The sequence below is a fragment of the Opisthocomus hoazin genome, chromosome 8 (genome assembly GCF_030867145.1).
Source record: "Opisthocomus hoazin isolate bOpiHoa1 chromosome 8, bOpiHoa1.hap1, whole genome shotgun sequence".
In the NCBI taxonomy this organism is placed as follows: domain Eukaryota; kingdom Metazoa; phylum Chordata; class Aves; order Opisthocomiformes; family Opisthocomidae; genus Opisthocomus; species Opisthocomus hoazin.
The window spans coordinates 28803694-28825307 of NC_134421.1; the positions used below are offsets into that span (position 1 = coordinate 28803694).

Sequence of the window (21614 nt, forward strand, 5' to 3'; positions counted from 1 at the left end):
CTTAAAAAAAAAGCTGTAATAAACTAAAAAGTTTTAAGCAGATAGAGGATATCCTGCCCTTCATTACTATATGTGTGTTATCTAGCAGGGTCCCACAGTATATTTACTGACTTCTAGTTGAAAAGCGGGCATGAACTCTCTCCTTAGGAACTCTCAGTTAGTGCCTGCACTTCAGACTTCAACAATTTGCCATAATGTCCAACAAAGCACCTAGGCAAGGAGCGTGCTGTAGCTTCAGTGCCGCTACAGTTTGAAAAATAATAATCCAATATTTAACACCTGCATCAAGTACCTTACAAGAATGGCAGAAGACGAGAGTCTTTGCTTTTGGCCACTAAAGGGGCGGGGAAGAAGGAAAGAGAAAAATGCAGATGGAAGGACATGACAAATTGCAAGCCAAAATGTGAGACTGACTCATTAAAATAAGGGTGATGTAACTAAATCTGCTGAAGAACTATTCAGTAAAGGCCTTGCTGTGCATAAATCACATAATGAAGTGCACTTAAGTATGAAATTTTATAGTTTGCAATTACTCTGTAGAGTTTGAGACTGTACAAATCTAAACTACATATAATTTAGATAGGAAAGTGGCAGAATAGTACTCTGCAAACTGATAAAGGCTTTGACTGCATGGATATGTTGCTGAGATTGCAGTAGCACAATACTAAACAGCTGCACTGTGAGTGAGCAAGGCTGAGGAAAAAAGAGAACTTCTCTTAAGTACATACATTCTAACTGCCAAAGGAAAGAAACAGCATGTTTCTTATGTCACATTTGCACTACACTTGCTTCTAGGATAGGTTGTATATATCAGTGCTATATTGTCCTAATGTGTTATAGTTTCCGTGTAAAAATTGCCCTGATTTATTTCAAAATATTTATGGAACTGTTCTACCTCAACACTAGGGACTGAAAATAAACATGATTTCATGATGAAAAATACCACTGTTTGTCATTAGTGTAGCTGCAAAGATTGACATTTCATTTTTCTTAACTGTATCATTCAATATAGTATGGTAGCACACAGGTTAAGAGGACAGAACGCAAAACACACCACGTTGCTTCAATAATACAAAAACTTACTGGATGACAAATATCTCCTTGCGTCTAAAGAAAAATGAAGAGTATCTGGAAGCAAAATCCATTAACACTTTAGTATACACACAAAATTAGTACTATTCTTATTCAGCTAACAGTTTGGAAACAAGGCCATTTTGAAGATCCATCACGATCATTAATATGAGTCACAGTTACCACAGTGCATTGGCAATGGTTCTGTCTTCAGAGAATTTGCTCCACTGTTACTAGCAGGTACTGAAGAACGCTATCTGAATTACATGTGGCCCCCCCGCCCCCCGCACATGCCACATCCATTACGTCGATGATTCCCAGATGATTCATAGCATGTTTTGTCATCTGTTACAAGCAGCCATTCCTGCATGCACTATTTTGAACAGGTTTGTACATGCAACCAACTTACTCTGTACCACACACATAGACATATACACACTCAAACAAAACAGATCAACAGCTACAACCTTTCATCTTCCAGCTATTTCTAGTCAGAGACAGTAAGATGCCAGACTGCTAGGGCAAGACTATTTTAGGCTTCTCATCTTTAAGGAGACTGCCTACCACACTGTTCCATCTGCGACACAGCAGGGAAAATACAGGCAGGTAAAGCATGGTGACCAAACATTTCTAACTCGGTGGGATGTCATATATTATTGAGAATCATCATTATATTTATTCAGTGAATAATATCCATATTTCTGGCAGTCAGAGCAGTTTTCCTTCTGATAAATATCTGTGACAAGATTCTTTGTCGGATAGAAAATATGAATAGCCCGGAACGGCTGCATACATCTTAAAGGAGTAGAGGCCAGGACAGCCACCGTGCTGACCTCCACAGAAACCCAGATGTTATGCAAATCCCTTTGTGAAGGCTTTCTAGATGTCAATTAAAAAATGACAGATTTGTTCTTGAATCAGTTGACTGGGACTTCTGGGAGTCTGACTCTTTCAAAATGCTTGTATAGGTCTGCAGTCTACACAAAACACTGGGCCATCAAAAAGCCTCAGAAATTCTGCATGTTCAAAAATATGTAGCCCTTTTTTTGCTAACACAATTAAACAGTGATTTGCACTTAGATCTTTGTCTTGTTGTAAAAAGAGCTGAAGATTAAGTGATTTTCTAAAAGCTAGTGAGAAGTGTCTTGAGGATGGAGGTCATTCTTTGAAAGAGGATCCCAGTGACCTGTGTAAATAAGAACACCACAAACACTTCCAAACAAGCAAAGGTCAGAAAGGGGTCATGGTGACAGCCCCTTTGGACTACTGTTTTGCCTCGGGAGTACACTTACCGTGTAAATCTCTCATCCTTCAGCTCCAGGTCTGCCACTGTGATCAACTGATCCAGTTTGAACTTTGTGTCAATAATTTCAGCATCTCGTGGGGAGTATGTGCCTCCCTCTTTTTGCTTTTGCCGAATTCTAAACAGAAAATAATAGTGAAAAATAAACATGCAAAAGATTTAAAGACATATATGTCAATACTTCCATTAGACAGGCTGAAACTGAAAAATGGTTGCCGGGAATCCTTCCTTGGTCTTTATTCTGCTCTCCCTTCCAGCAGTGGAATTTAGCCAAATCCAGCAGTTACTTTGCCTAAAATTCACACAGAAGGAATCTAACATATATTCTTTTAGTTTTCCTACATAAATTGTTTGGCAATGTCTGAATGACGCAGCTGAGGAAGAACAGAACTTCTGATGAACAGGAAAACTAACGTCATGTATGCAGTGCCCAGTCTACTTCTTTACACGGACATTCTGTTTCTAATTTGAATTAGAAGTTGATTTCTCTTTCACATGTAAGACTTTGATGTATTTAACTGATAAATTTATTAGTAAGACAGAAAACAGAATTCAGAGTATTTACTTCATATCAAGCTGTCAATAGGGTTAGCCATCATGCTGACTTCAGCCAGCTGACACTCTGATCTGTATCCTCAAGTCAACAGAGAAGTGATTCTGAAAGGGCAAGACAGGCTGCTGCTCTGATTTACCCTCTGAAGAAGCTGTTTGTTCTCCTTCATCTACGGAGTTTACCCTCACTAGACCAAAACCTTTGCGAGTCCCTCCCTAAGTTTCTACATAAAAGACAAAAAAAAAAAAAAAAAAAAGAAAATGCAACACATTTTTAAATGACAGATTGGTTCCATTTATAGGACTGTTTCAGCTCCTCTTTGAAACATTTTTGAGTGCTTGCACCCACGGTACGGCAAGGATACATAAATCTCACCTTGCAAAAGCATATACTGCAGCCACCAAAAGAACAACTGAAAGTATACACAAAGTAACAGCAAGGATAACTTCTACAGATCTTCCTGACAATCCTTCACCTGCAATAGAAAGTAGAAAGCTAGTATTTCATGTATTCATTACAAGTTTTACATTTCTTACAGGATGAAATCAGGGAGCGATGCGCAACAGACACTTTTCTCTCTAAACAACTGCATCCGTTTTGTGTCAGACGAAAGCTGCTCAGAAAAGAAAAATGTAACAAAACCAGAAACAATTTACGTAGAGGTTCCTAAGCATTGCTAATCTATGTAATACATAATGCTAATAGTGTATGTCTATAGATATATGTGCTGTCATACCCGGTGCTTTTCAGTTTTACCTGCTAAACAGGTTAAGGTAGGTCCACACTGCAGTAGCATTAGTTTGAACATTAGCCTGAGCTGAGCTCCTGTTTCAGTCTCTGTGCACCCAGGAACACACTGCTCTAACAGCTACAAGTAATCAGACTCCAGAAGTGGAAAAGGAAGAGCCACGACTCCAAAGTTATGAGGCTTGTAGCCATCACTCACAGGCACAAAATCAAAGATGCTTTTTTGGAGATACTGTCCACAGAGTGCTGAAAGAATCCACCTAGTGACTGGATCTGAACCTTGCGGATTCATCTGCCTCATTGACCATTGACTCATGATCTTTATTTTGTGGGATTGGTGATGTTGTTAGGAATAACCACCAGCAGGTCAGAAGTAATCATAAAGGCCTCTATGATAAAAAGGTAAAGGTGTTGGTTTTCTAGTCAGTCCTTCCAGTTGAGAATGAAGGCTCATGCAGAGACTGATGAACCATTTAGATCAGTAGTTTCTAGACCTGTTTTTGAACCTCTTTGGTGCTAAATTTCTGAGACTTGTTTAATTTCCCACCCTTCCTGGTAATCCTGTCCCCATCTCAAAAATCTCAGCCCTTTTCCCTGGGGCTCACAGTGAAAATAAGAAAAGCAATGGATTACCACTGCCAGTATTGTTCATCTATGCTGACATTCCCCTCCACTTGCTGATCCACTGCAGAAAACCTAGCTCCTGTCCAGCCTCCAGGAAGGACAGAAAAATGTACTGCTGCTTGCCATATGAAACTGAGATTTCCCATTCAAAAAACAACATCCTCCCAAGGACACACTGAGAAATACTGAAGACCTGGCTTTGTTTCCCTCGAAAGGTCGTGATTTTTGGATTAGAGAGTATATTGCAGATGGCATATACATTGGAGAACACAATTAAAATTTAAAATTATCCTATTTAGCTGAAAAAAAAAGGTCTCAGAACAGTAGGATACGATTTTGTAAGATCAAGTGCATGGTTCTACATATAGGCAGGAATAATCAGCTACAATAACACAGCATATTAAACAGTAGGTTAGGTAGCAATTTATCTGAAGAAAGTGTGAGATTATTGTAGACTGCAGACAACATGAATAAGCAATATGAAACAATGGACATAATCTTGTCATACACAGAATTAAGTATAGTTTCCAAAACACCTGAAATAGTTCTTCCACTGCAGTAGTAAAGTCTCAGGTGCAACACTGGATGCCACAAGGTAAGAACAATTTAGGCCAGGGGAAAACAATAGGGAACACAAGCAAGTATGTAGAAAACTGTTGCAAACAGAAAAGTAGTGAAGTCCCTGACACTCACTGGTCTCTGTGACAAGGTACAGATCTTGGTAATATGGGAGAACAGAAGAATCTCCAAAGGAACCTCTACAACAGTTCTGTTTTCGACTGAACTGTGAGGTTAATGTTAAACCCTACAGTTAACCAGTCCAAGCTTTGCCAATGTTATTAAACAAGACAGTGCTGCCAGAATACCCACCAAGAATATAAAAATACATTTTCTCTTACTTCTTCGCAACAGGGAGGGACTACATGCCTGCGGAGATGATCAGGGGCAAAGTGAAGGAGACAAACCAGGTTTGGCATAGAAGGAAAAATAGGTATTTTAAAACTAGTATGCAGTCCTGACATCATGTTGTATAATTCTGAGGAGCTGCCACTCAATACATGATGATAATAAACTGCAATAATAGAATATCATAAGGTAGGTTTCTATGCAAAAGGCAGTGTCAGGAAATCCCATCTGAATTATTGCCTTTCTTATTGGCTTTGTATTTCACATGGAAAAGGCTCCACATATATGGGACTACCAGCTGCCCCACAATGATTTGCTGAACTAGCTATCAGAGATTCTGAAAAGGTTATAAGCTGCCTTGATGTATTAGAAGTTTAAACAGTGTTTGTAACCACATCTTAATTGTCTCATGGAAAAATCCTGACCTTTCATTGTAGTATGGATGTTACTTTTGCAATGTCAGTCATGAGTTATGAGGAAGAAACTCCACTTCTCCAGCTCAAGAGGAGAGCTGTGGTACTCCAAGTATTGTTGAGTGGGAGGGCCATATTAAAATTTATCCTTTACTATAATTAAAAAATCATTATTGCAGCTGTGTATTCCAATAGTTTCTGCTTCAGTGTTCCTCCCTAGCAAAATTCCTATTGTTTAACAAGAACATCTGATGTCTGAGAATTCTCTCATAGGTTTTCCATATTTTTTTCTGCTTCAAACATGTTTAACTTGCAGTATTCAACTGCACAGATACAAGGTTTGCTTTCTGGTTTTCCAGATCAAAGACCTACCTATTCCATAAGTAGATTTAGAAAGCAAAATAATCTCGTCATAAATACCTCTGCCAAAATTCAGATTAGTCCTTTATCTACTAAAATGAAAGTATCATTTTGGAAAAACATAAATTTCAGTGATTGTTACAAAAAAAAGATCATTTATTTAAAGTGAAATTGCAATTTTGATTTCAGGCAGCATAAATTTCTTCTGAAAAGATACTGTGGTTACAAGCGAAACAGAAGTCGTCAGTCACAAAGATACCTCACAGCTACTGATCTTTCTGGTATACTTTCTGGGTTCTGCTTCCAGAGCAAGTCTGAAGTTCATATAACCAAAGCATGTTCTATAAGCAAACACTTGGGCAAGGTTCCTCAGGTTATGTGTCTGCAGAGAAAATGTGTCTGAAAAATTCTATCTTCCTTTATTCACTGACGATGACATTGGTAATGGCATTGCCAGTGCTCTATCTTCAAAGCCACTCAAATGCAGTACCTGCATCACTTGTAATACATGAATTTGATATTGATTTCACAACACTTTTATAAGAAAGCATAGACAGAAGTGTTAATTTTCTGTTTCACTTATACTTTGTTTCTTGTTGGATAGGCTCTGAAATTTGAAGGTTAAGGCCAGACAAGAGTTTGCTTTAGTGCTCATTTTAAAAGCAGTGTTTGATGTTAAACTTTAGCACAGAAGGCTAATATGGGTATCGGGAGCCACGGATACCTGAGGAATTTATAAGGGCTAATTTTTTTTTCTTATTATAATTTATTCAGCATACAAACAGATCTTGATTGTTTATGGTTTACACCAAAGAAGAAAGTGGCACAAGTCTTCACTAACAACACAGAAGCAAATTAATTACACTACCCATCTGCCACAAGCATAATTTATCTTTTTTTTTTTTTTCATTGGTGATTTCTTTAAGCATTGCAGACTTTTCTGCCAGAAAGGAGAAAGTTGCCCAGAGGACTGAATACGGTCAGACTCATTTCTGGTAGACTTGTTTTCCCTGATTTGACACGTAGTCTTTACCTCACTGGGCAAGCTATTTGCTTCATTGGCTTAGAATTTATAAACTCAGAACATATAAAGACAACTTCTGTGTTGCACTTTCCAACACATTCAGGGCTAGAGAAATAGTGTCAGATCTTTCAGAATATTCAGGTAGTGAATTAGCATTTCAAGATCTTCAGTATCAGATCATATAACAAATTTCTAACATGGATTAAATGAATAAGGGAGCTCATATCACGGAAGATGAATGCCAAATGAAAAATATGTGCCCACTAAAATTCTTCTGGGTACTCATCCAGTTGTCTTGGGATCCCTTTTCAGAAAGTCAGGGGTAATACTTAGCTAAGTAAGTTTTGGCTTACCAACATATTAAAAGAACTTACAGATCTTATTGCGATCTGCTATGACAGACTTCATTCGCAGTTTTGGGGGCAGATCAACTCTGCCATGGAGGAATTTATGCTGGATTTGAGACCCAGTAACAGATGGCTTGTTGGCCAGTGACATCAGAACCAGATGGGTTCTATTAGACAATATTCATTTATTAATTAATACAGAGCTTTGTCTGTATCTAAAGGACAAAGGGCTAAAGGGTCATGTCCTCAGATGAGCTGCCAGTAGCAGGAATGATCTGCAGCTGAGAGGTTTCCTACACTAGGCTCAGTGGAACAGCTCTACATCCAACAGAGAGCAAAACTGCACAAAGAGGATAGCTTCTGACAGTTCACCAGTCAAGATGAGCTATCCTGGCAAAATGGTATTTTCATAGTTGTAACTGAATCTCTGCTAATGAATTTTGTTAATACTGTTTTTTCATTCAACAGTCCAGGTTGAGGTAAAACCTCTTGACATCCTCAAACGGACATACAAGGGAACAGATCTGTTTCCTCACCAGGCAGCGACCATTCTGGTTAAGCTAGGTCCAAGACAAATAAGAGATTATTTACCTCAGGGAAATCAGTCTACTAAAAAGACACACAGAAATGTCTAGATTCTTTGGAAACAGAGAAATACTTTAATAAATTACACTCTCCTTACCTAAAGTTTTGACAGGGTCAGAATAGTCAGAATCTGTGAACTGTCCTTTAACGTTTGTTGCTCTGAACTTAAATCTGTAAAATAAACCCATGAAAACTAATGAAATAAAAGTTTATGTGCATTTCATTAAATAGCATTTAATTTAGAAACTACAAGCTATTTTTCAGTTTTAATATAATATCAGCTGGAATCATTACTCACCTGCAGAAGTGACATCAAGGACTCAGTCAAACTATATGAATTATTTATCTTGAATTTGGGCTTATTTAATTTAGCAACTCAGTAAGCATATTTTGTTACCTGAAACATGTTTAAAAATCTATTGTCTCAAATGTTGATGCTTCAGCCAAAAAAATTTAAATTAAGGTACATGCAGATCATTTAAATCTCCACCTTTTCATAATTGAACTACTTGTTTTGTATGTTCGTATAAAAGTATATTTCACTTAAATCTTTCTCTTGAACAAACATAGAGACAAATATACTTACAGGTACTGCTTTCTTGGTTTCAGTGGGCCATTACATATTTTGTCTTGACTGCCTGGTATCATACACATAGTATCAGCACCTATGACGTATATCTCTTCTTTGCCACTCAGATCTTCTTTTCCTTCTATGCACGGTGGGTTTGGAAAGCCTTCATTTGTAAAATACGGCCTCGGTCTGTTGAAGTAGGCATCATACCACTTAGTAACATTCCCATCATGCTGAGCTATTGTCAAGAAAGGAAATAATCAGAAACAATTTACATTCTAACCAGGCTATAATTAAAGAAGTTAAATAGGCAATTAATTTTTCTAAGATCTTAGTATGCTCTCGATGCCATTTACAGAACTAAGTCTATAACTGTATTTGCAACTGAACCCAAAATTCCTTACTATCCATGCTATCTATATTTTGCTAATTCAGAGTAAGCCAACTGAACCACAACCAGAAAATTTCAGGGGCAGTCTCACACATGAGCTCTGCTTGCAGAGGCTATCACTTGTGCAAGCCACTCGACTTTGAAACTGATCATGGCTAGCAAAGATGGTAAAAGGTGTTTACTCTAAAGACAGTAAAGACTGTCTCATAAATCACATTACTAGATTTCCACAAGTAGTCAGTACCCAGAAACCCAGGAGAAACATCTTCAAAATATTGCTCAACATGGTATTTGCATATCCATCAGTTTAAGAGAATCTTCACAGCAGTAGCTATGAAGTAAATATCTGTAGGATTAGAGCAAATTCAGAAAAAAGTGAGACAATGTGACTTCACTCAATGTGAATGCTTTACTTCTATACTTTGAAAGCAAGAAAAACAAGGGAATTAAATACCTGGAATTTGTCCTTATTAGGTAAAGTAAGCCTGACCATATGATGTCCTACCATGAAACTCCCACTCACATTGGTAGGCAATTACTCAAAAGAGTATCACGGCACTTTTCATATGAGTAAATGTTCATCAGTCTGTACAAGGGAATACACATTCTAACCCACAGTCTACAGAAGGGATTTATATAAATCCCTCTGCCCCCGTTATGAAATGGAAATATCAACTGCACATGACTGCATTCTTTTACAGGCAACTCTAACACCAACAGAAGAAAAACCCTGCAAAAAAAGTTACAGATTTATTTACCTTTCACAAATGACAAATGTATTTTTTATAAGGAAACAGGAAATAAAGCAAATATAATGATAACAATAGGGCCAGAAAAATATTGGTGACTTCAAAGAGCATGGATGATTCTTCAATGACAAGTGCTTCCAAAATCCAGTACCCAGCCCACAGGTATCATGAAAGATACTTTGCTCTTATTACTGTCGCCACAGCTAAAGTGACTTTGTTAGCTGTTTTCTAATGTGAAATTACTGAGACCCAAGAAAAGAGATAAAAAAGACAAACAGCCTCAAAATAAAGAAATAAAAAACTTGAAAAGAATTTTCAAGAGAACTTATAAAATTCTACCTCCAGCTTCCACAACAAGAACTTGTATCTTCTTGATAGGGCCATGATCATCACTGTAATAACATACCGGCATTCTGATTGTAATTGTTGTAGCTGTGACAAGGAGTGCCCCGTTGGTATCATACACTGGTGCTGGTTTCTTTTTAGGCCGTGGTGGTTCTGTTTTTAAACAAAGATATACTACAGAGTTTTGTTTTACAATGCTTTCACTACAAGTACTTTGTTCAGGCACATAGCTGTGTTATGCAAGACAAATCTTCAGCATATTTTCAGGTACAACTTAATGTTCTACTTAATACCTTAAGCCTATAAAAACTGTATTCTGATAAATGCCTCTGCATATCAATTTTCAATTAAAATAGAAAACAATAAAAGACTGAGTCAGTTTTTCAATGAATTTCAATCAATGATTGTATTTATTTCCACAACTGTGATATTGTATACTTAGCTATAGCTCTGTGATATTCTTCTAAGCTGCTTGTTAATGGTAACTAAAACACTGTCAGGTTGATATGATTACTTCATTGAGCCTGCACATGGTTTACAGTATCACTCAGATACGAATAGCAAATGATCAATGATACACAGCAAAACTGAGCACTGCAGTTCAAGGCTACCAGTTACGTGCTCCTGTTCCTACACGATGTGGCCTCTAAATAATAGACAGCTGTGTGCTCACAGGTAGAACAGAAATTTCTCCAGCATTTATAGAGATTTCAGCTAAAGGGCATTTTATGAGACGTACCTTTGATATCCATGGTTATTTTCAATTGAATTTTTGGCCCCGCACCAGCACCATTAATTGCATACACCTTAAAAAAACAAACATTTGTTTTAATGAATTTTTGTGATAGCTCAAATTGGCCAAATCTGGATATATTTGAAGCCACAATGAAGGCTGAAACAATTCTGTTATTCACATTTTGCTAGAACTTAACTCCATATTTATTTACAATCCTAAGTAGAGTAACGCATTATCACTTGTAATGTAGCTCTTCCAAAAAGGAGAAAAACAAGCCCATTTAAACAGGTATGTCACCTCCTCTCATGTCCTAGTCTCTGCTTATTTCTTCTATCAAGATCCACTTGCAGAACTGGACCTTTCATCTGAGGCAACTGAGCAATGCAAGCGCCAGAATTAAGAGAGAGATTTAGTCTTGTATGTGTGACGATGTGTCACAGGCTGCTTTGCTAGCACATGAACCAGTGGTCCAGTGTACGAAGCTAAGCACTAGTGATGTGTTCTGCCCCGTCTCACTCCACTCTCTTCATTGCTCCCCTTGCTCCTTGGACTTGTCTCTCTTCACATACCAGCTAACATTCTCAGCATGAAAATCTCGTATTCACCCTAGGTTCTTATTCGCTATTCAGACTAATCTCTCACATCAAGGAAAAGATTCAAAGAAAAAATATCAGTCCTTACGCTGACATTATAGGTATGTCCTCCTTTTAGTCCTTCTATCATGGCAGTGACTGACTGATCTGTTTTATCAATCACACTAAGGTTGTGGATCTGTATGGCAGCAGGGTCATCTTCATTGTACACCATAGCTTGATACACCTGAATATTTCCATTTGGTTCAGACGGTGGCACAAATGTTACTTGGAACTTGGTTACTTCGTCTGGTATCTTCTGAAACGTTATGTTGTTAGGTGGGTCTTCAGGCACTGAAATAAATATTTAAATGATCCACTTATTCAGTTTACTACTATTATTAGAGCAAAACCTGAAAAATTACAAATTACGGTTTTGAATATCAGTATTATTTCATTGGTATTTTCTGTTTTTATTAAAAATATCTCAAATATTTATTGCATATGCAAATATTTATAATGACAATTAATAGTTAAATATTTAATGAAATACTGTTCTTAATTATAGCATTTAATGCTACAAATATTCAAAAAAATTATTTGATAAACCTCAGTAGTCTGTACTCAGAAAAGTTTCTTCTGATTTCCTACTCAGAAAGCCTGAAGGCATCATTATACATTGAAATATATCTGGGGTAAACAAATCCTTGCCTGGGCTGACAAGCAAGGAGCAAGTGTTAGTCTTGAGTATTCCTTTCTGAAAGCCCTCTGTCAACAGCAAGCTCCCTCCCAACATATAAACAAGCCACCGTGCTCCTAAGAGTCTCTGCTTCTCATAGTTAACTCTTTAGGAAAAAACTTTCCACTAGCCAATGTCCAGACACAAACACAACATGCATTTTTCCCAAAGACAGTTTTTTGCTTATTACAGCAGCTTATTCTCAAGACAGCAAAGGTATAAATCATTTTTCCTAATGTCCCTGTCTGAAAGAAAAGGCTGTAACATTCTTTCCAGGCAGCTAAATATTTATTGCTTTACCTGAGCAGACAAGCACATAGCATGACCTCTAAATAGTGAAATCAAGCAACTGAAGGTAAACACATTCCCTCAGCCAAGGGTTTAGATGCTGTTGTCATACCTTCCAAGTTTTTTTACACCAGTCAACAAATGCTTACTCAGGCTTCTCCAGAGTAAGTCTATGCAAATTGTTCCAAACTTTCTCAGACACTCCGCCATATGTTAGACTGTACAAGCCAGATGAGATGAGATGAGATGGAAAAAATAACTGTTCTTCTCCAAGGTTACTGCACCTCCTAATGTATCACATTTTTACATAAGACAAAGGGCTATCAAAAAATATAGTTCACAGGACAGACCCAGCTACCACCTAATTTAATCTTCGTTCAGTTTTCCACAGTAAAAGACCATATCAGACTCCAGGGATATAAACAGGTCACAAAAACCTTAGAATTTAACACATTAAAGGCATTAGAAAGATAGATAGATATATATACACACACACACTCATATCATATCATATCATTAGGGACACTGGATTTTCATACATCAAAGGAAAGATAAATGATAAATACAATCCCTGTGTAGTATGTCTAAATCTGAATTTAACCTGAGTATATAGCTACAAAGCTGACCTGCAGCTAACCTCACTAAAGATAAGGCAAGTGTAGTTTATACACAGCTGATAATTAGTTTGAATGAAACAAAACTTCAGTATCTTTCCAGAAAATATTTTTTGTTGTTTTGTTTGTTTGTTTAAATATCCTTAGTGAACAACTCAAACCCAGCAAAGACAGGAGAAAGAGCATAATCGGGAGTTATGTATGTAAAGCTCGGACTATATCTTCCCCATGTACATCTGTTCATATTTTCCTAAGCAAATGCTATCTGCTTCTCTCTAAAATAGCCTCTCAGTGCCTTGAGGTTCTTACACAGTTCTTCACTCTCATCTCTCAGTTTTATTTCTCTGAGTAACTTAATAGCATCAGCAACTTTTGTCACCTTAGTATCTACTTAATTCTTCAGATTGTTTTGAATTTGTGGAACAGCTGACTCAAGTACAGATCCTTGTGGGCCTTCACTAGCAACCTCCTTTCTCTGAGAATACACAGACTGTGTCCTGAAGTCTATACAGGTACCGTTTATAAATGGTAGGATTCACTTCACTTAACGTTCAAATGTTTAATTTTTGCATCAATACCAAGGATATTGTACAGAGTTTTCAATAGTCTCTTAAGGGAAACAGGCACCTCCACGGGGAGAGTCATCCCTTCCTAAGAAGGACGTCTTACATATACATGCTAATATAGATACAATCTCTCTTCAATGACTATAGAAGTAATCTAGATAGCTGCATTCTGTGCATCTGTATTTTACATGAAGCAAGTTAAGATCTCTGCATTACTAAAGGTAAATATTAGTGTTTATAATCACCATCACTTTTTTGTTGACTGCTACCTTTTTAAGTATTAAAGAAAAAATATTGTGAGAACAAATCTGCATTAAAAGTGCACCATGTGTTCAAAACTCTCATTTATTTGCCAGATGAAAGAAAAACTGCAAAGTTTGATCCATATAAAATAGAGAAAAATACAAACCTGCTTCAAAAGTGGAGACAATTACTGGAGAACTAGCCTTGCCTTCAAGGAGTGCAGCATTAACATCCCCCGTAAAAGCAATGATCACTACAGAATACCTTGTAAATGCTTTTAAATCAGAAATTTCTAAGACTTTACCCTCATCATTTGTCTTCAAAAATTGAGCTTTATAATTGTCATTATTTACCTGTAAAATAATGATAATAATAAAAAATTATTACAAGACTTGAAACAGTCAAAAGCAGGACATTGCTATTTTAACACCTTATTTAATTTTTATCTTTCCACTTTTCTAACCATTTGCATAGAAGGGTTCACAAGAATTCTCTAGCTATCAATACTAGGACACTGCACAGGGGAGTACGTTCCCATCTCACCCATGTGTTGCCTCTTCAGCACTTTATGTAGTACAGAATTAAGGAAATGGGCTGTTTGCTTGGTGCTGTATTCCACCAAACAAGCATGAACCAATATCTGTAGACACTGGGTCAGAGGGCTGTAGTGACCTGAAATGGGACTCACACTAAGCAGAGGTTCAGAAGATGAGCAGCTATAAAGCAGAAAATTGTTTGGAATACAAAAACAAAAAGAAAATATGGCAGCAATATATAATGTTGCCATGACTGCAGTAAATACAATTCCTCTTGGGATGTATTAATAGAAGCACTACTTATAAGACAGTGGGGAGGGAATAAGTCTCTCACTAGAAAAACTAGAAAACACAAATAATTTGGGTTCAGTCTAGAAAAGGGAGGATGGTAGAAGACATAGCAATAACTTCAAAATACAAAAAAGGATGTTACTAAATTGAAGATAATCCATTGTTTCTAGTCTTCACGAAAACACAAATAGAAATTTTATTTGCACCAAAAAAGATTAGAACTAAGTATCACAAAAACTGCAATGATACACCTAAATATGTAACTAAAATTATGACTGTAAGTGTAGTTAAAAGCTAGAACAATCTGTTGAGGATTGCTGAGAAATTTTCAGCACTGGATGTTTTTAAGAACGGGATAATGAATAATTTGTGAGGAAGATTTTAGGTACACTTGTTTCTCGGTTAGAGCAGCATATGGAGTGGATTACTTCTTGGGATCCCTATCAGCCCTACATCTCGAATAGTCTATAGTTCTGTAGAAAAATCTACAGTGTTGGGCTTTATATTCAATTAATCACTTCTAATGTTGGCTTAAAAAAGGAGAAAAAGGAAAAAATGGGAGCTTTTCTAACGTTTGATCAAGTATCATTTACAAAATTCTTTTTATGTCTATTCCTACTACTTCAGTTAATGATGTTTTCATTATTGTTTCTTCAGTGTGTAATTTGAAAAGAGGATTAGGTAGCTGTACAGTAGTTTTCCCACTGGATGAAATCTGTATTAAATGCAGCTGCTAAAACATTACAATAGTTCAAGCATACCTTTTATTTGACAGATATGCATCTATCCCCACTGTGAATTAACCTGAACTAAACTTTCTGATGGACTAAACAGACATTCATTTCCTGGGATGGCCATCAAGAGCTGAAACATTTTTTCCTATCTGACTTTCAAAAATCTGGCATATAAATATTTATACAAGAGCTAAAATACAATCACAGCACTACATCATTAAATTCATTCTGTTCTTCCTGAAGTTTCATGGTTTACTTCCATCTTCTTTACTTGCTTTCAGTAATATTTTATTCAGGACTACTTCTAATTATAGTAGGCAGCAAGGCAAATTAAATTATGACTTGGAGGAATAATAATGAGGGAGTACTTTTTAGTTTTTCTGATCAATAAAAGTGCAAGGAACATCCTAGCAATTTAAACAGAATCCTAATACATTCACTAATGAATACTAATTACTATCTTTTAAGAATAAAAACATCACAGAGCAGAAATCTGGAATTATTCTCTGAGCCTATTTTTATAAATTCTTAAAGACACTCAGCTGAGAAGTAAAATGAGTAAACTTATACACACAGGAAGTTTGTGGAATATGGAGTCTTCATAAAATTTTTCCCAATGGGACAATAAAATATATACTCATATTTTCACTGAAAAAGATTGTGACAGCTTTATTGGCCTTTAAGAAGGAATAGACTTGTCTAGTAAGATGATTATCTACAGAACTGACACCTGTAGTTACTGATCATTAGACAGACAACATTTGATTACATGGAATCCCTAAACATAAAGCTAGATATCTGAAATATACTTGAAAAAAATCCGCTTTGTAAAAAACAAAACCAAAGCCCTCCAAACTGAACATTTAAAACAGGTTTTTAAGTTTCTTCCAAATGTTGGCAGGCTCACACGAAATGTTCCATAGTTCATCTTACTTTAGGAATTTTACAATAATTTATAAGATATTTATCACTTTTTCATAGTGTAGAGACAGATGACACCCTGTTTATAATTTAGAAATTACCAGACAGAGGAGAAATTATTTAAACAGAATTTGATTATATATTGCACCAAAAAAATACAAGCTTTGAAATCTGAATTTGGAAGTTTTATCAAAAGCACAAAATTAATTTTTTTCTGTTGATGTACTACAATGCTGTTTAGTCAAAAGTGACAGGAACTTTTCACGAGGAAAAAATTTTCTCTAACTTCAGTAAAGGAGACATAAAATTGTTATGTAGTTTCTAGCGACCTACCCAGTGGGCCAAGGAACCATTTCTTCCCATGTTATTGTACAGCCTTCATCCTGTCATACTAACGCTGTGGTAAGTGTGTTTAGAACTGAACAGATTGCACTCTACATGTTGTACAATGAAGTTAGAGGAAGAGAAAATAGCAGGATGACACATTACTCTCTCTTGTAACTTCACTGAGGAGCTTAAAAATACTTGGTGTGTTTTTACGGATCTCCTTAGAAATTTTGATTGTACAAAAAATCTCAGCATTAATATTTTAACTTATCTGCAATTCTTATGACTGGTTCAGAAACATGGAAAATATACACAAAATAGTCTTACTCTCTTCACAGAAAATTGAAAGAACTTTCTATTTAAAGTCTTTAAATAGTCTGAAGTAATCTTTACTTTCTTTTCGTATTATCTAACAAACTGATTCAGAACTTTTGAAGCTGCAAACAACAAGTTTTCCTGGGTAAAGTCTGGTAAACTGCTTCCCTGCTTTCACTGACAGCCCTGTCCATATAATTTCTGGAATAACAGGGAACGTATATCCTACTTAAAAATTCTCATGTGCTCGAACTTAGAAAGTTTCATACCTTGCCAAAGGGCAGGAAATGAGGTTTATTAATGGTTGTTTTAAGAAGTATTATAAGGGTAGTAGAGGATGAAAAGAGAAAGGCCACTAGAGCTTTTCTCTTATGTCAGCCTTTTTTTGCTTATAAAGATCAAGGAGAAAGAAGTGTTATTGCTGTGCTACCAAAACACAGCTAATCTGAGGGACAGAGCACCAAGTGGAAAGTGGGAAATCTAGTTTGACTTTAAAGTTTGCCCTCTAATGCGCTGTGTAACTTTGTAAAAGTCACTTCCTTCTGCTAGGCTCTCTGCTCTTGTTTGTAAACTCATGACAATGAACTTTTCCTTCCTTTGAAGAACAAAAAAGTCATTATTATTTTTAGTGGTATACAGTATCATTACTGTTAGAAAGAGGTACATCTCTGCAAAGCGCAGCTACTGTTTTCCTGTATACTTTTATAGTTACACTTTTTTTTCTCCATGACCTCTTATTAGCACACATTTTTTAATACTAAGTAATTAATTTATCTCCCATTAATAAATTTATAAATGTACAATTAATTCTTATGTGGACTATGTGGAAACAGACACAGTCATACTTTTTTTTAAATCCTTTTTTTTAAATTTGTGTCTGTCCTGTAATTTCTATAAGAACATCTGCTGTGGCATTTGTATCACCAAACTTCTGCATTGCTACCAGCAGTAAACCAGAATTGCCTTACTGAGGTAATGTCTATGAGGTAGCATGTTGGTCCAGTAATGACGACAGGTTCACTCCAGCTGATATTAATACTGTGAGGAGATGTAGCTAAGACACTCACATTTTCTGGAGGACCATCTGGAGCTGTAGAAAAAAATATGTATGTGAATCATGGCCAAAGAAGTTCACAACACATAACCCAGTAATTTTAGTGGCCAGTAGAGATTATTTTTCAATTTGAAAAAAACCCACATTTTCCACACATTTACCACTATACACTGGTTACATAATTGTAACATTTTTTTTTCTCATACATAAAGCATAGAGTAGGATTTAGAAACACTTCTTTCATTGCAATTACTACAACTTTTTTTTAGATTATGAACTGCCTACAACTTCATCTTAAATTGAAACTATAGGTTTTTTTAATTAAGACTTACTTGTATGTATTTTACATAGCACAAGCAAAATATATATACAATACACATATGCAAAAGCAAAAATATATATACAACTATTTAGACAAATAGACAAGCATAATATACTCATTTGTGTCAAATGAATTATTCAAAGAACAAGAAATTGTGAAAACACAAGGTCTTCTGCATGCTAGAAAAAAATTCCAGCACTGTTGGAAAGTATTAGTACAAAGAATTTTATGCAGGAAAAAAAAATTCTAGGTTTCATTGCAACTTATTCTTAGCATGTTGAGAAACTCTGGAAAACACACACAAAAAAGTCAAAGGAATTGTAAGCAGGCAAGAATGTTCACATTTTCGTAAAATTTCCTTTTGTCAAGGTGATATGTGAATTAACCCAGTTATTTCTTATTCATTAATAAGAAATTAATGAAATCATAACAACAACACAGCAGTTCTCAGTAGTGGTATTACTTTTTCGTAACGACTGTGGTAAATTTCAGGAAAATAAAATTTGGAATAAAAGTGATAACAGACTTGTAGATAATGCCAGAACTTGGCTACATAGTGCCTTCTTTTTTGCCTACTAGAAAAAAAAGACAACTGTGATACATATCAGTAAAAAGCCTGTTACAGAAGCAACAACAGATTTGTACATATTTCCAAAACGTGGCTTCATGTGCCTTTTTTTTTTCAATCTATGACAAAAAAATACAACTATGATTAACACATATCAGTGAACACTCTGTTATAAGATTATAAAAGTGATCATATCTATCCTAATCAGAAGATGCAATTTCTTTTCTCAAATATGATTAATGCATGAATATGTGTTTTATCAGCATTAATCATCAGGTAAGAGGGCTTATCGAGGAAAACTGGAGTGCATACAAGGTTACTTAGTTTTTTATGTAGAAAACAGGTTAGGAAAAGGAAAAATAGCATGGAAGGACGTATGTAGCTATTGAAATTTGGGTGAAATTCAACCATTGGAAGCAGTCCCCAAAAATACTGAATAGCATGGAAAACTTGAATGAAGAGAGTAACTGAATGACCTACGAAAGCACATGAGGGCTGGTGAAGGAGGAGGCTGCTCAGAGAGGGCTGGCTGTTGAGTGGGGTGCTAGAACAGATACAACAAAATACAAGGGCAAACATGTTCCCCAAAAACTAGAATTAGAGCAAATTAGGCTTATTTTGCAGATAACGTGTGTCAGATTTGTTGCCCAAACAGTGTCTTTTAGTGTCAACAATGCTTTCAGTAACTATGGCATTGGTATTACCTCTATCACCAGTTGAAACTTCTGAAAAACAGTATAAAATGATATATATAGCTTCTCAAGCCTTAGCTTCCAAAGACAATTTCCCATTACATTTTTATAGCATTAATGGAGCATTTCATCTCTCAATATTTTTTTCAAGAAGTCAGTTTGGGTTTACGCATTAGACAGTGATGGCGCAAAATAATTTTAAAGCATAATCTAATCCATGAATTACTCAACCTGAAGTTATTTATATGGATAATTTCCTTATGCACTTTATATTCGATATATTTTTAGATCTTTGCAAAAAAATTCTAATTGAGTATGCTATATTTAAGACACTTACCTGAAATACACCTAAGTGTTAATACATGGTCTATTTTCATCATGGAAAGTACAATATCAGACACAAACTGAATGATACTGAAATTTAGGAATATTTTCTGAAATAACCTGTATAATTAGAAAGAAAACTAGAAAACTAAATGTGTCTAACGTGTCATGTCTTACAAAAACCATCTTTATAAAAAATGTGTTTGCTTCAGTGGGTAACTGCCACGATCTGATTTAGGTCTGTTTGTGAAATGAGTCTAGTCAATACAAGGCCATGATATCACTATACCCTTTCTCTTATAAATCACAGCAATTTACTCAGCAGAAATGACCTAGTCTTATTCTCTCATTCCCCCATAATCCAATCACTTCCTCTCATAAGCACTTTTCTCCTGGTTTTCACAATAATGCATTTTCTGTAACTAATAACCATCATTTCCTGATTATCATGCTTCTATCCTCGCACAGGAATGTGGGTCTTATGGAGGTCAGGGTCATCTTTCCCATCCATCTGTGTCCTGATGCTAAGGCAGCAGTTCAGTGTGTTAGCTTGAAGATAAGTCTGGATAGCCTATCATTTAGAATAATCCTCAAAAATAAACTGAATAGTCCGGTCTTCTAACAGAAATCCATGCTTGTCACTTTGGTTAAGACCAGCCCTTTTTTCTTTTTCCTAACAGAAATTAAGTGAGGTTCAGTTATTTCATTTTATAATCACCTAGGTTACTTTGACCTATATTTATACATTTATATCTTATATTAGGCTATATTTACTTTACAATATTTAGTTCTAAGAGAATGAAAGGAACAAAGAAAAACAAGCACTCTCCGGCAAAACCTGCCAGAAGAAAGGGCATACAACAACAGATGCAATATTATTGCTTTTCACCATCAAGAAGCATTTCTTTAAGTATACCAAACAACCGGGTATCATTCGGGTTTGGGAAAGAAGTTGCTGAAAAAAGAAGCATAACCCTCTGCCCTGTGCATCTATGTCCCAGCCTTCATGGGACATTCGAACATCTGGGATTTTCCTTTATATCTCACTACATCCTGGCGTTAGGGGACTTGGCAGTTTACCAAAAAGCATTGCATTGTGTGACTGTATGAGATCCAAAATGAGATCAGTGATCTCACTGCCATTCATTTTCTACCTAACGCTGACCCTCCAAAGTAATTTTGTTCTCAGAAGGCACAAGTTTGGCCAATCTTACTCTCATTTTAAATGTAAAAGTGAAACTCGGGGTAAGTGCAAGTCTGAGGGAACAAAGTTTCGCCAGCAAAGGAAAACATTTCCTGCCCTTTCCCTTACTGTGACACAACACTGATCTTCTGTACTGGTAACTATATAAATCTAGGTTATGCTGAAAATATTTCATCTTCCAGAGTAGATTTGGCTCTTGGGTAATCCATCAGCCAAGCAATAACAGTGCCATCAAACTACTTTATGAGACAGTAGGACAATTCCTGTGAGGATAATCCACAAGACAGAAGGCTGAATAGTTTATGTGTGTTATGTGAGAACTGGACTGTACTGAATAACCTATAACATTTTCCAGAGAGTAACATTATAACCACTTGCAGTACAGAGCACAGCCATTATTTTTTGTTTGAAACTTGCAAATGAGTTAAAGAATCATAAAAAGAACTCCTGTAGCCTTAAATTTACCTCCATAATGAAGAACAGAAATAAATAGCGAAGATTCTCACCTTAGTCACTGGATATTCAGAATTATTAGGTATTTCTGCTTTAGCACAACATTCAAATCCTGAGCAATTGTAA

The 21614-nt window shown here is 36.0% G+C and overlaps 1 protein-coding gene across 1 annotated transcript in view; it reads right to left on the minus strand.

Annotated features, from left to right (window-relative positions):
* Window positions 1–21614, minus strand: part of PTPRQ (protein tyrosine phosphatase receptor type Q) — a 137943-nt gene that overhangs the window by 24403 nt on the left and 91926 nt on the right. Inside the window, exons 44-52 of the mRNA XM_075428396.1 lie at window positions 17840–17961; window positions 13914–14100; window positions 11407–11651; window positions 10729–10795; window positions 9984–10142; window positions 8520–8742; window positions 8031–8104; window positions 3303–3402; window positions 2364–2492 (exon numbers count right to left, since the gene is read on the minus strand). Of these exons, the coding sequence (XP_075284511.1) occupies window positions 2364–2492; window positions 3303–3402; window positions 8031–8104; window positions 8520–8742; window positions 9984–10142; window positions 10729–10795; window positions 11407–11651; window positions 13914–14100; window positions 17840–17961 (1306 nt within the window). The remainder of the gene's footprint in view (window positions 1–2363; window positions 2493–3302; window positions 3403–8030; window positions 8105–8519; window positions 8743–9983; window positions 10143–10728; window positions 10796–11406; window positions 11652–13913; window positions 14101–17839; window positions 17962–21614) is intronic.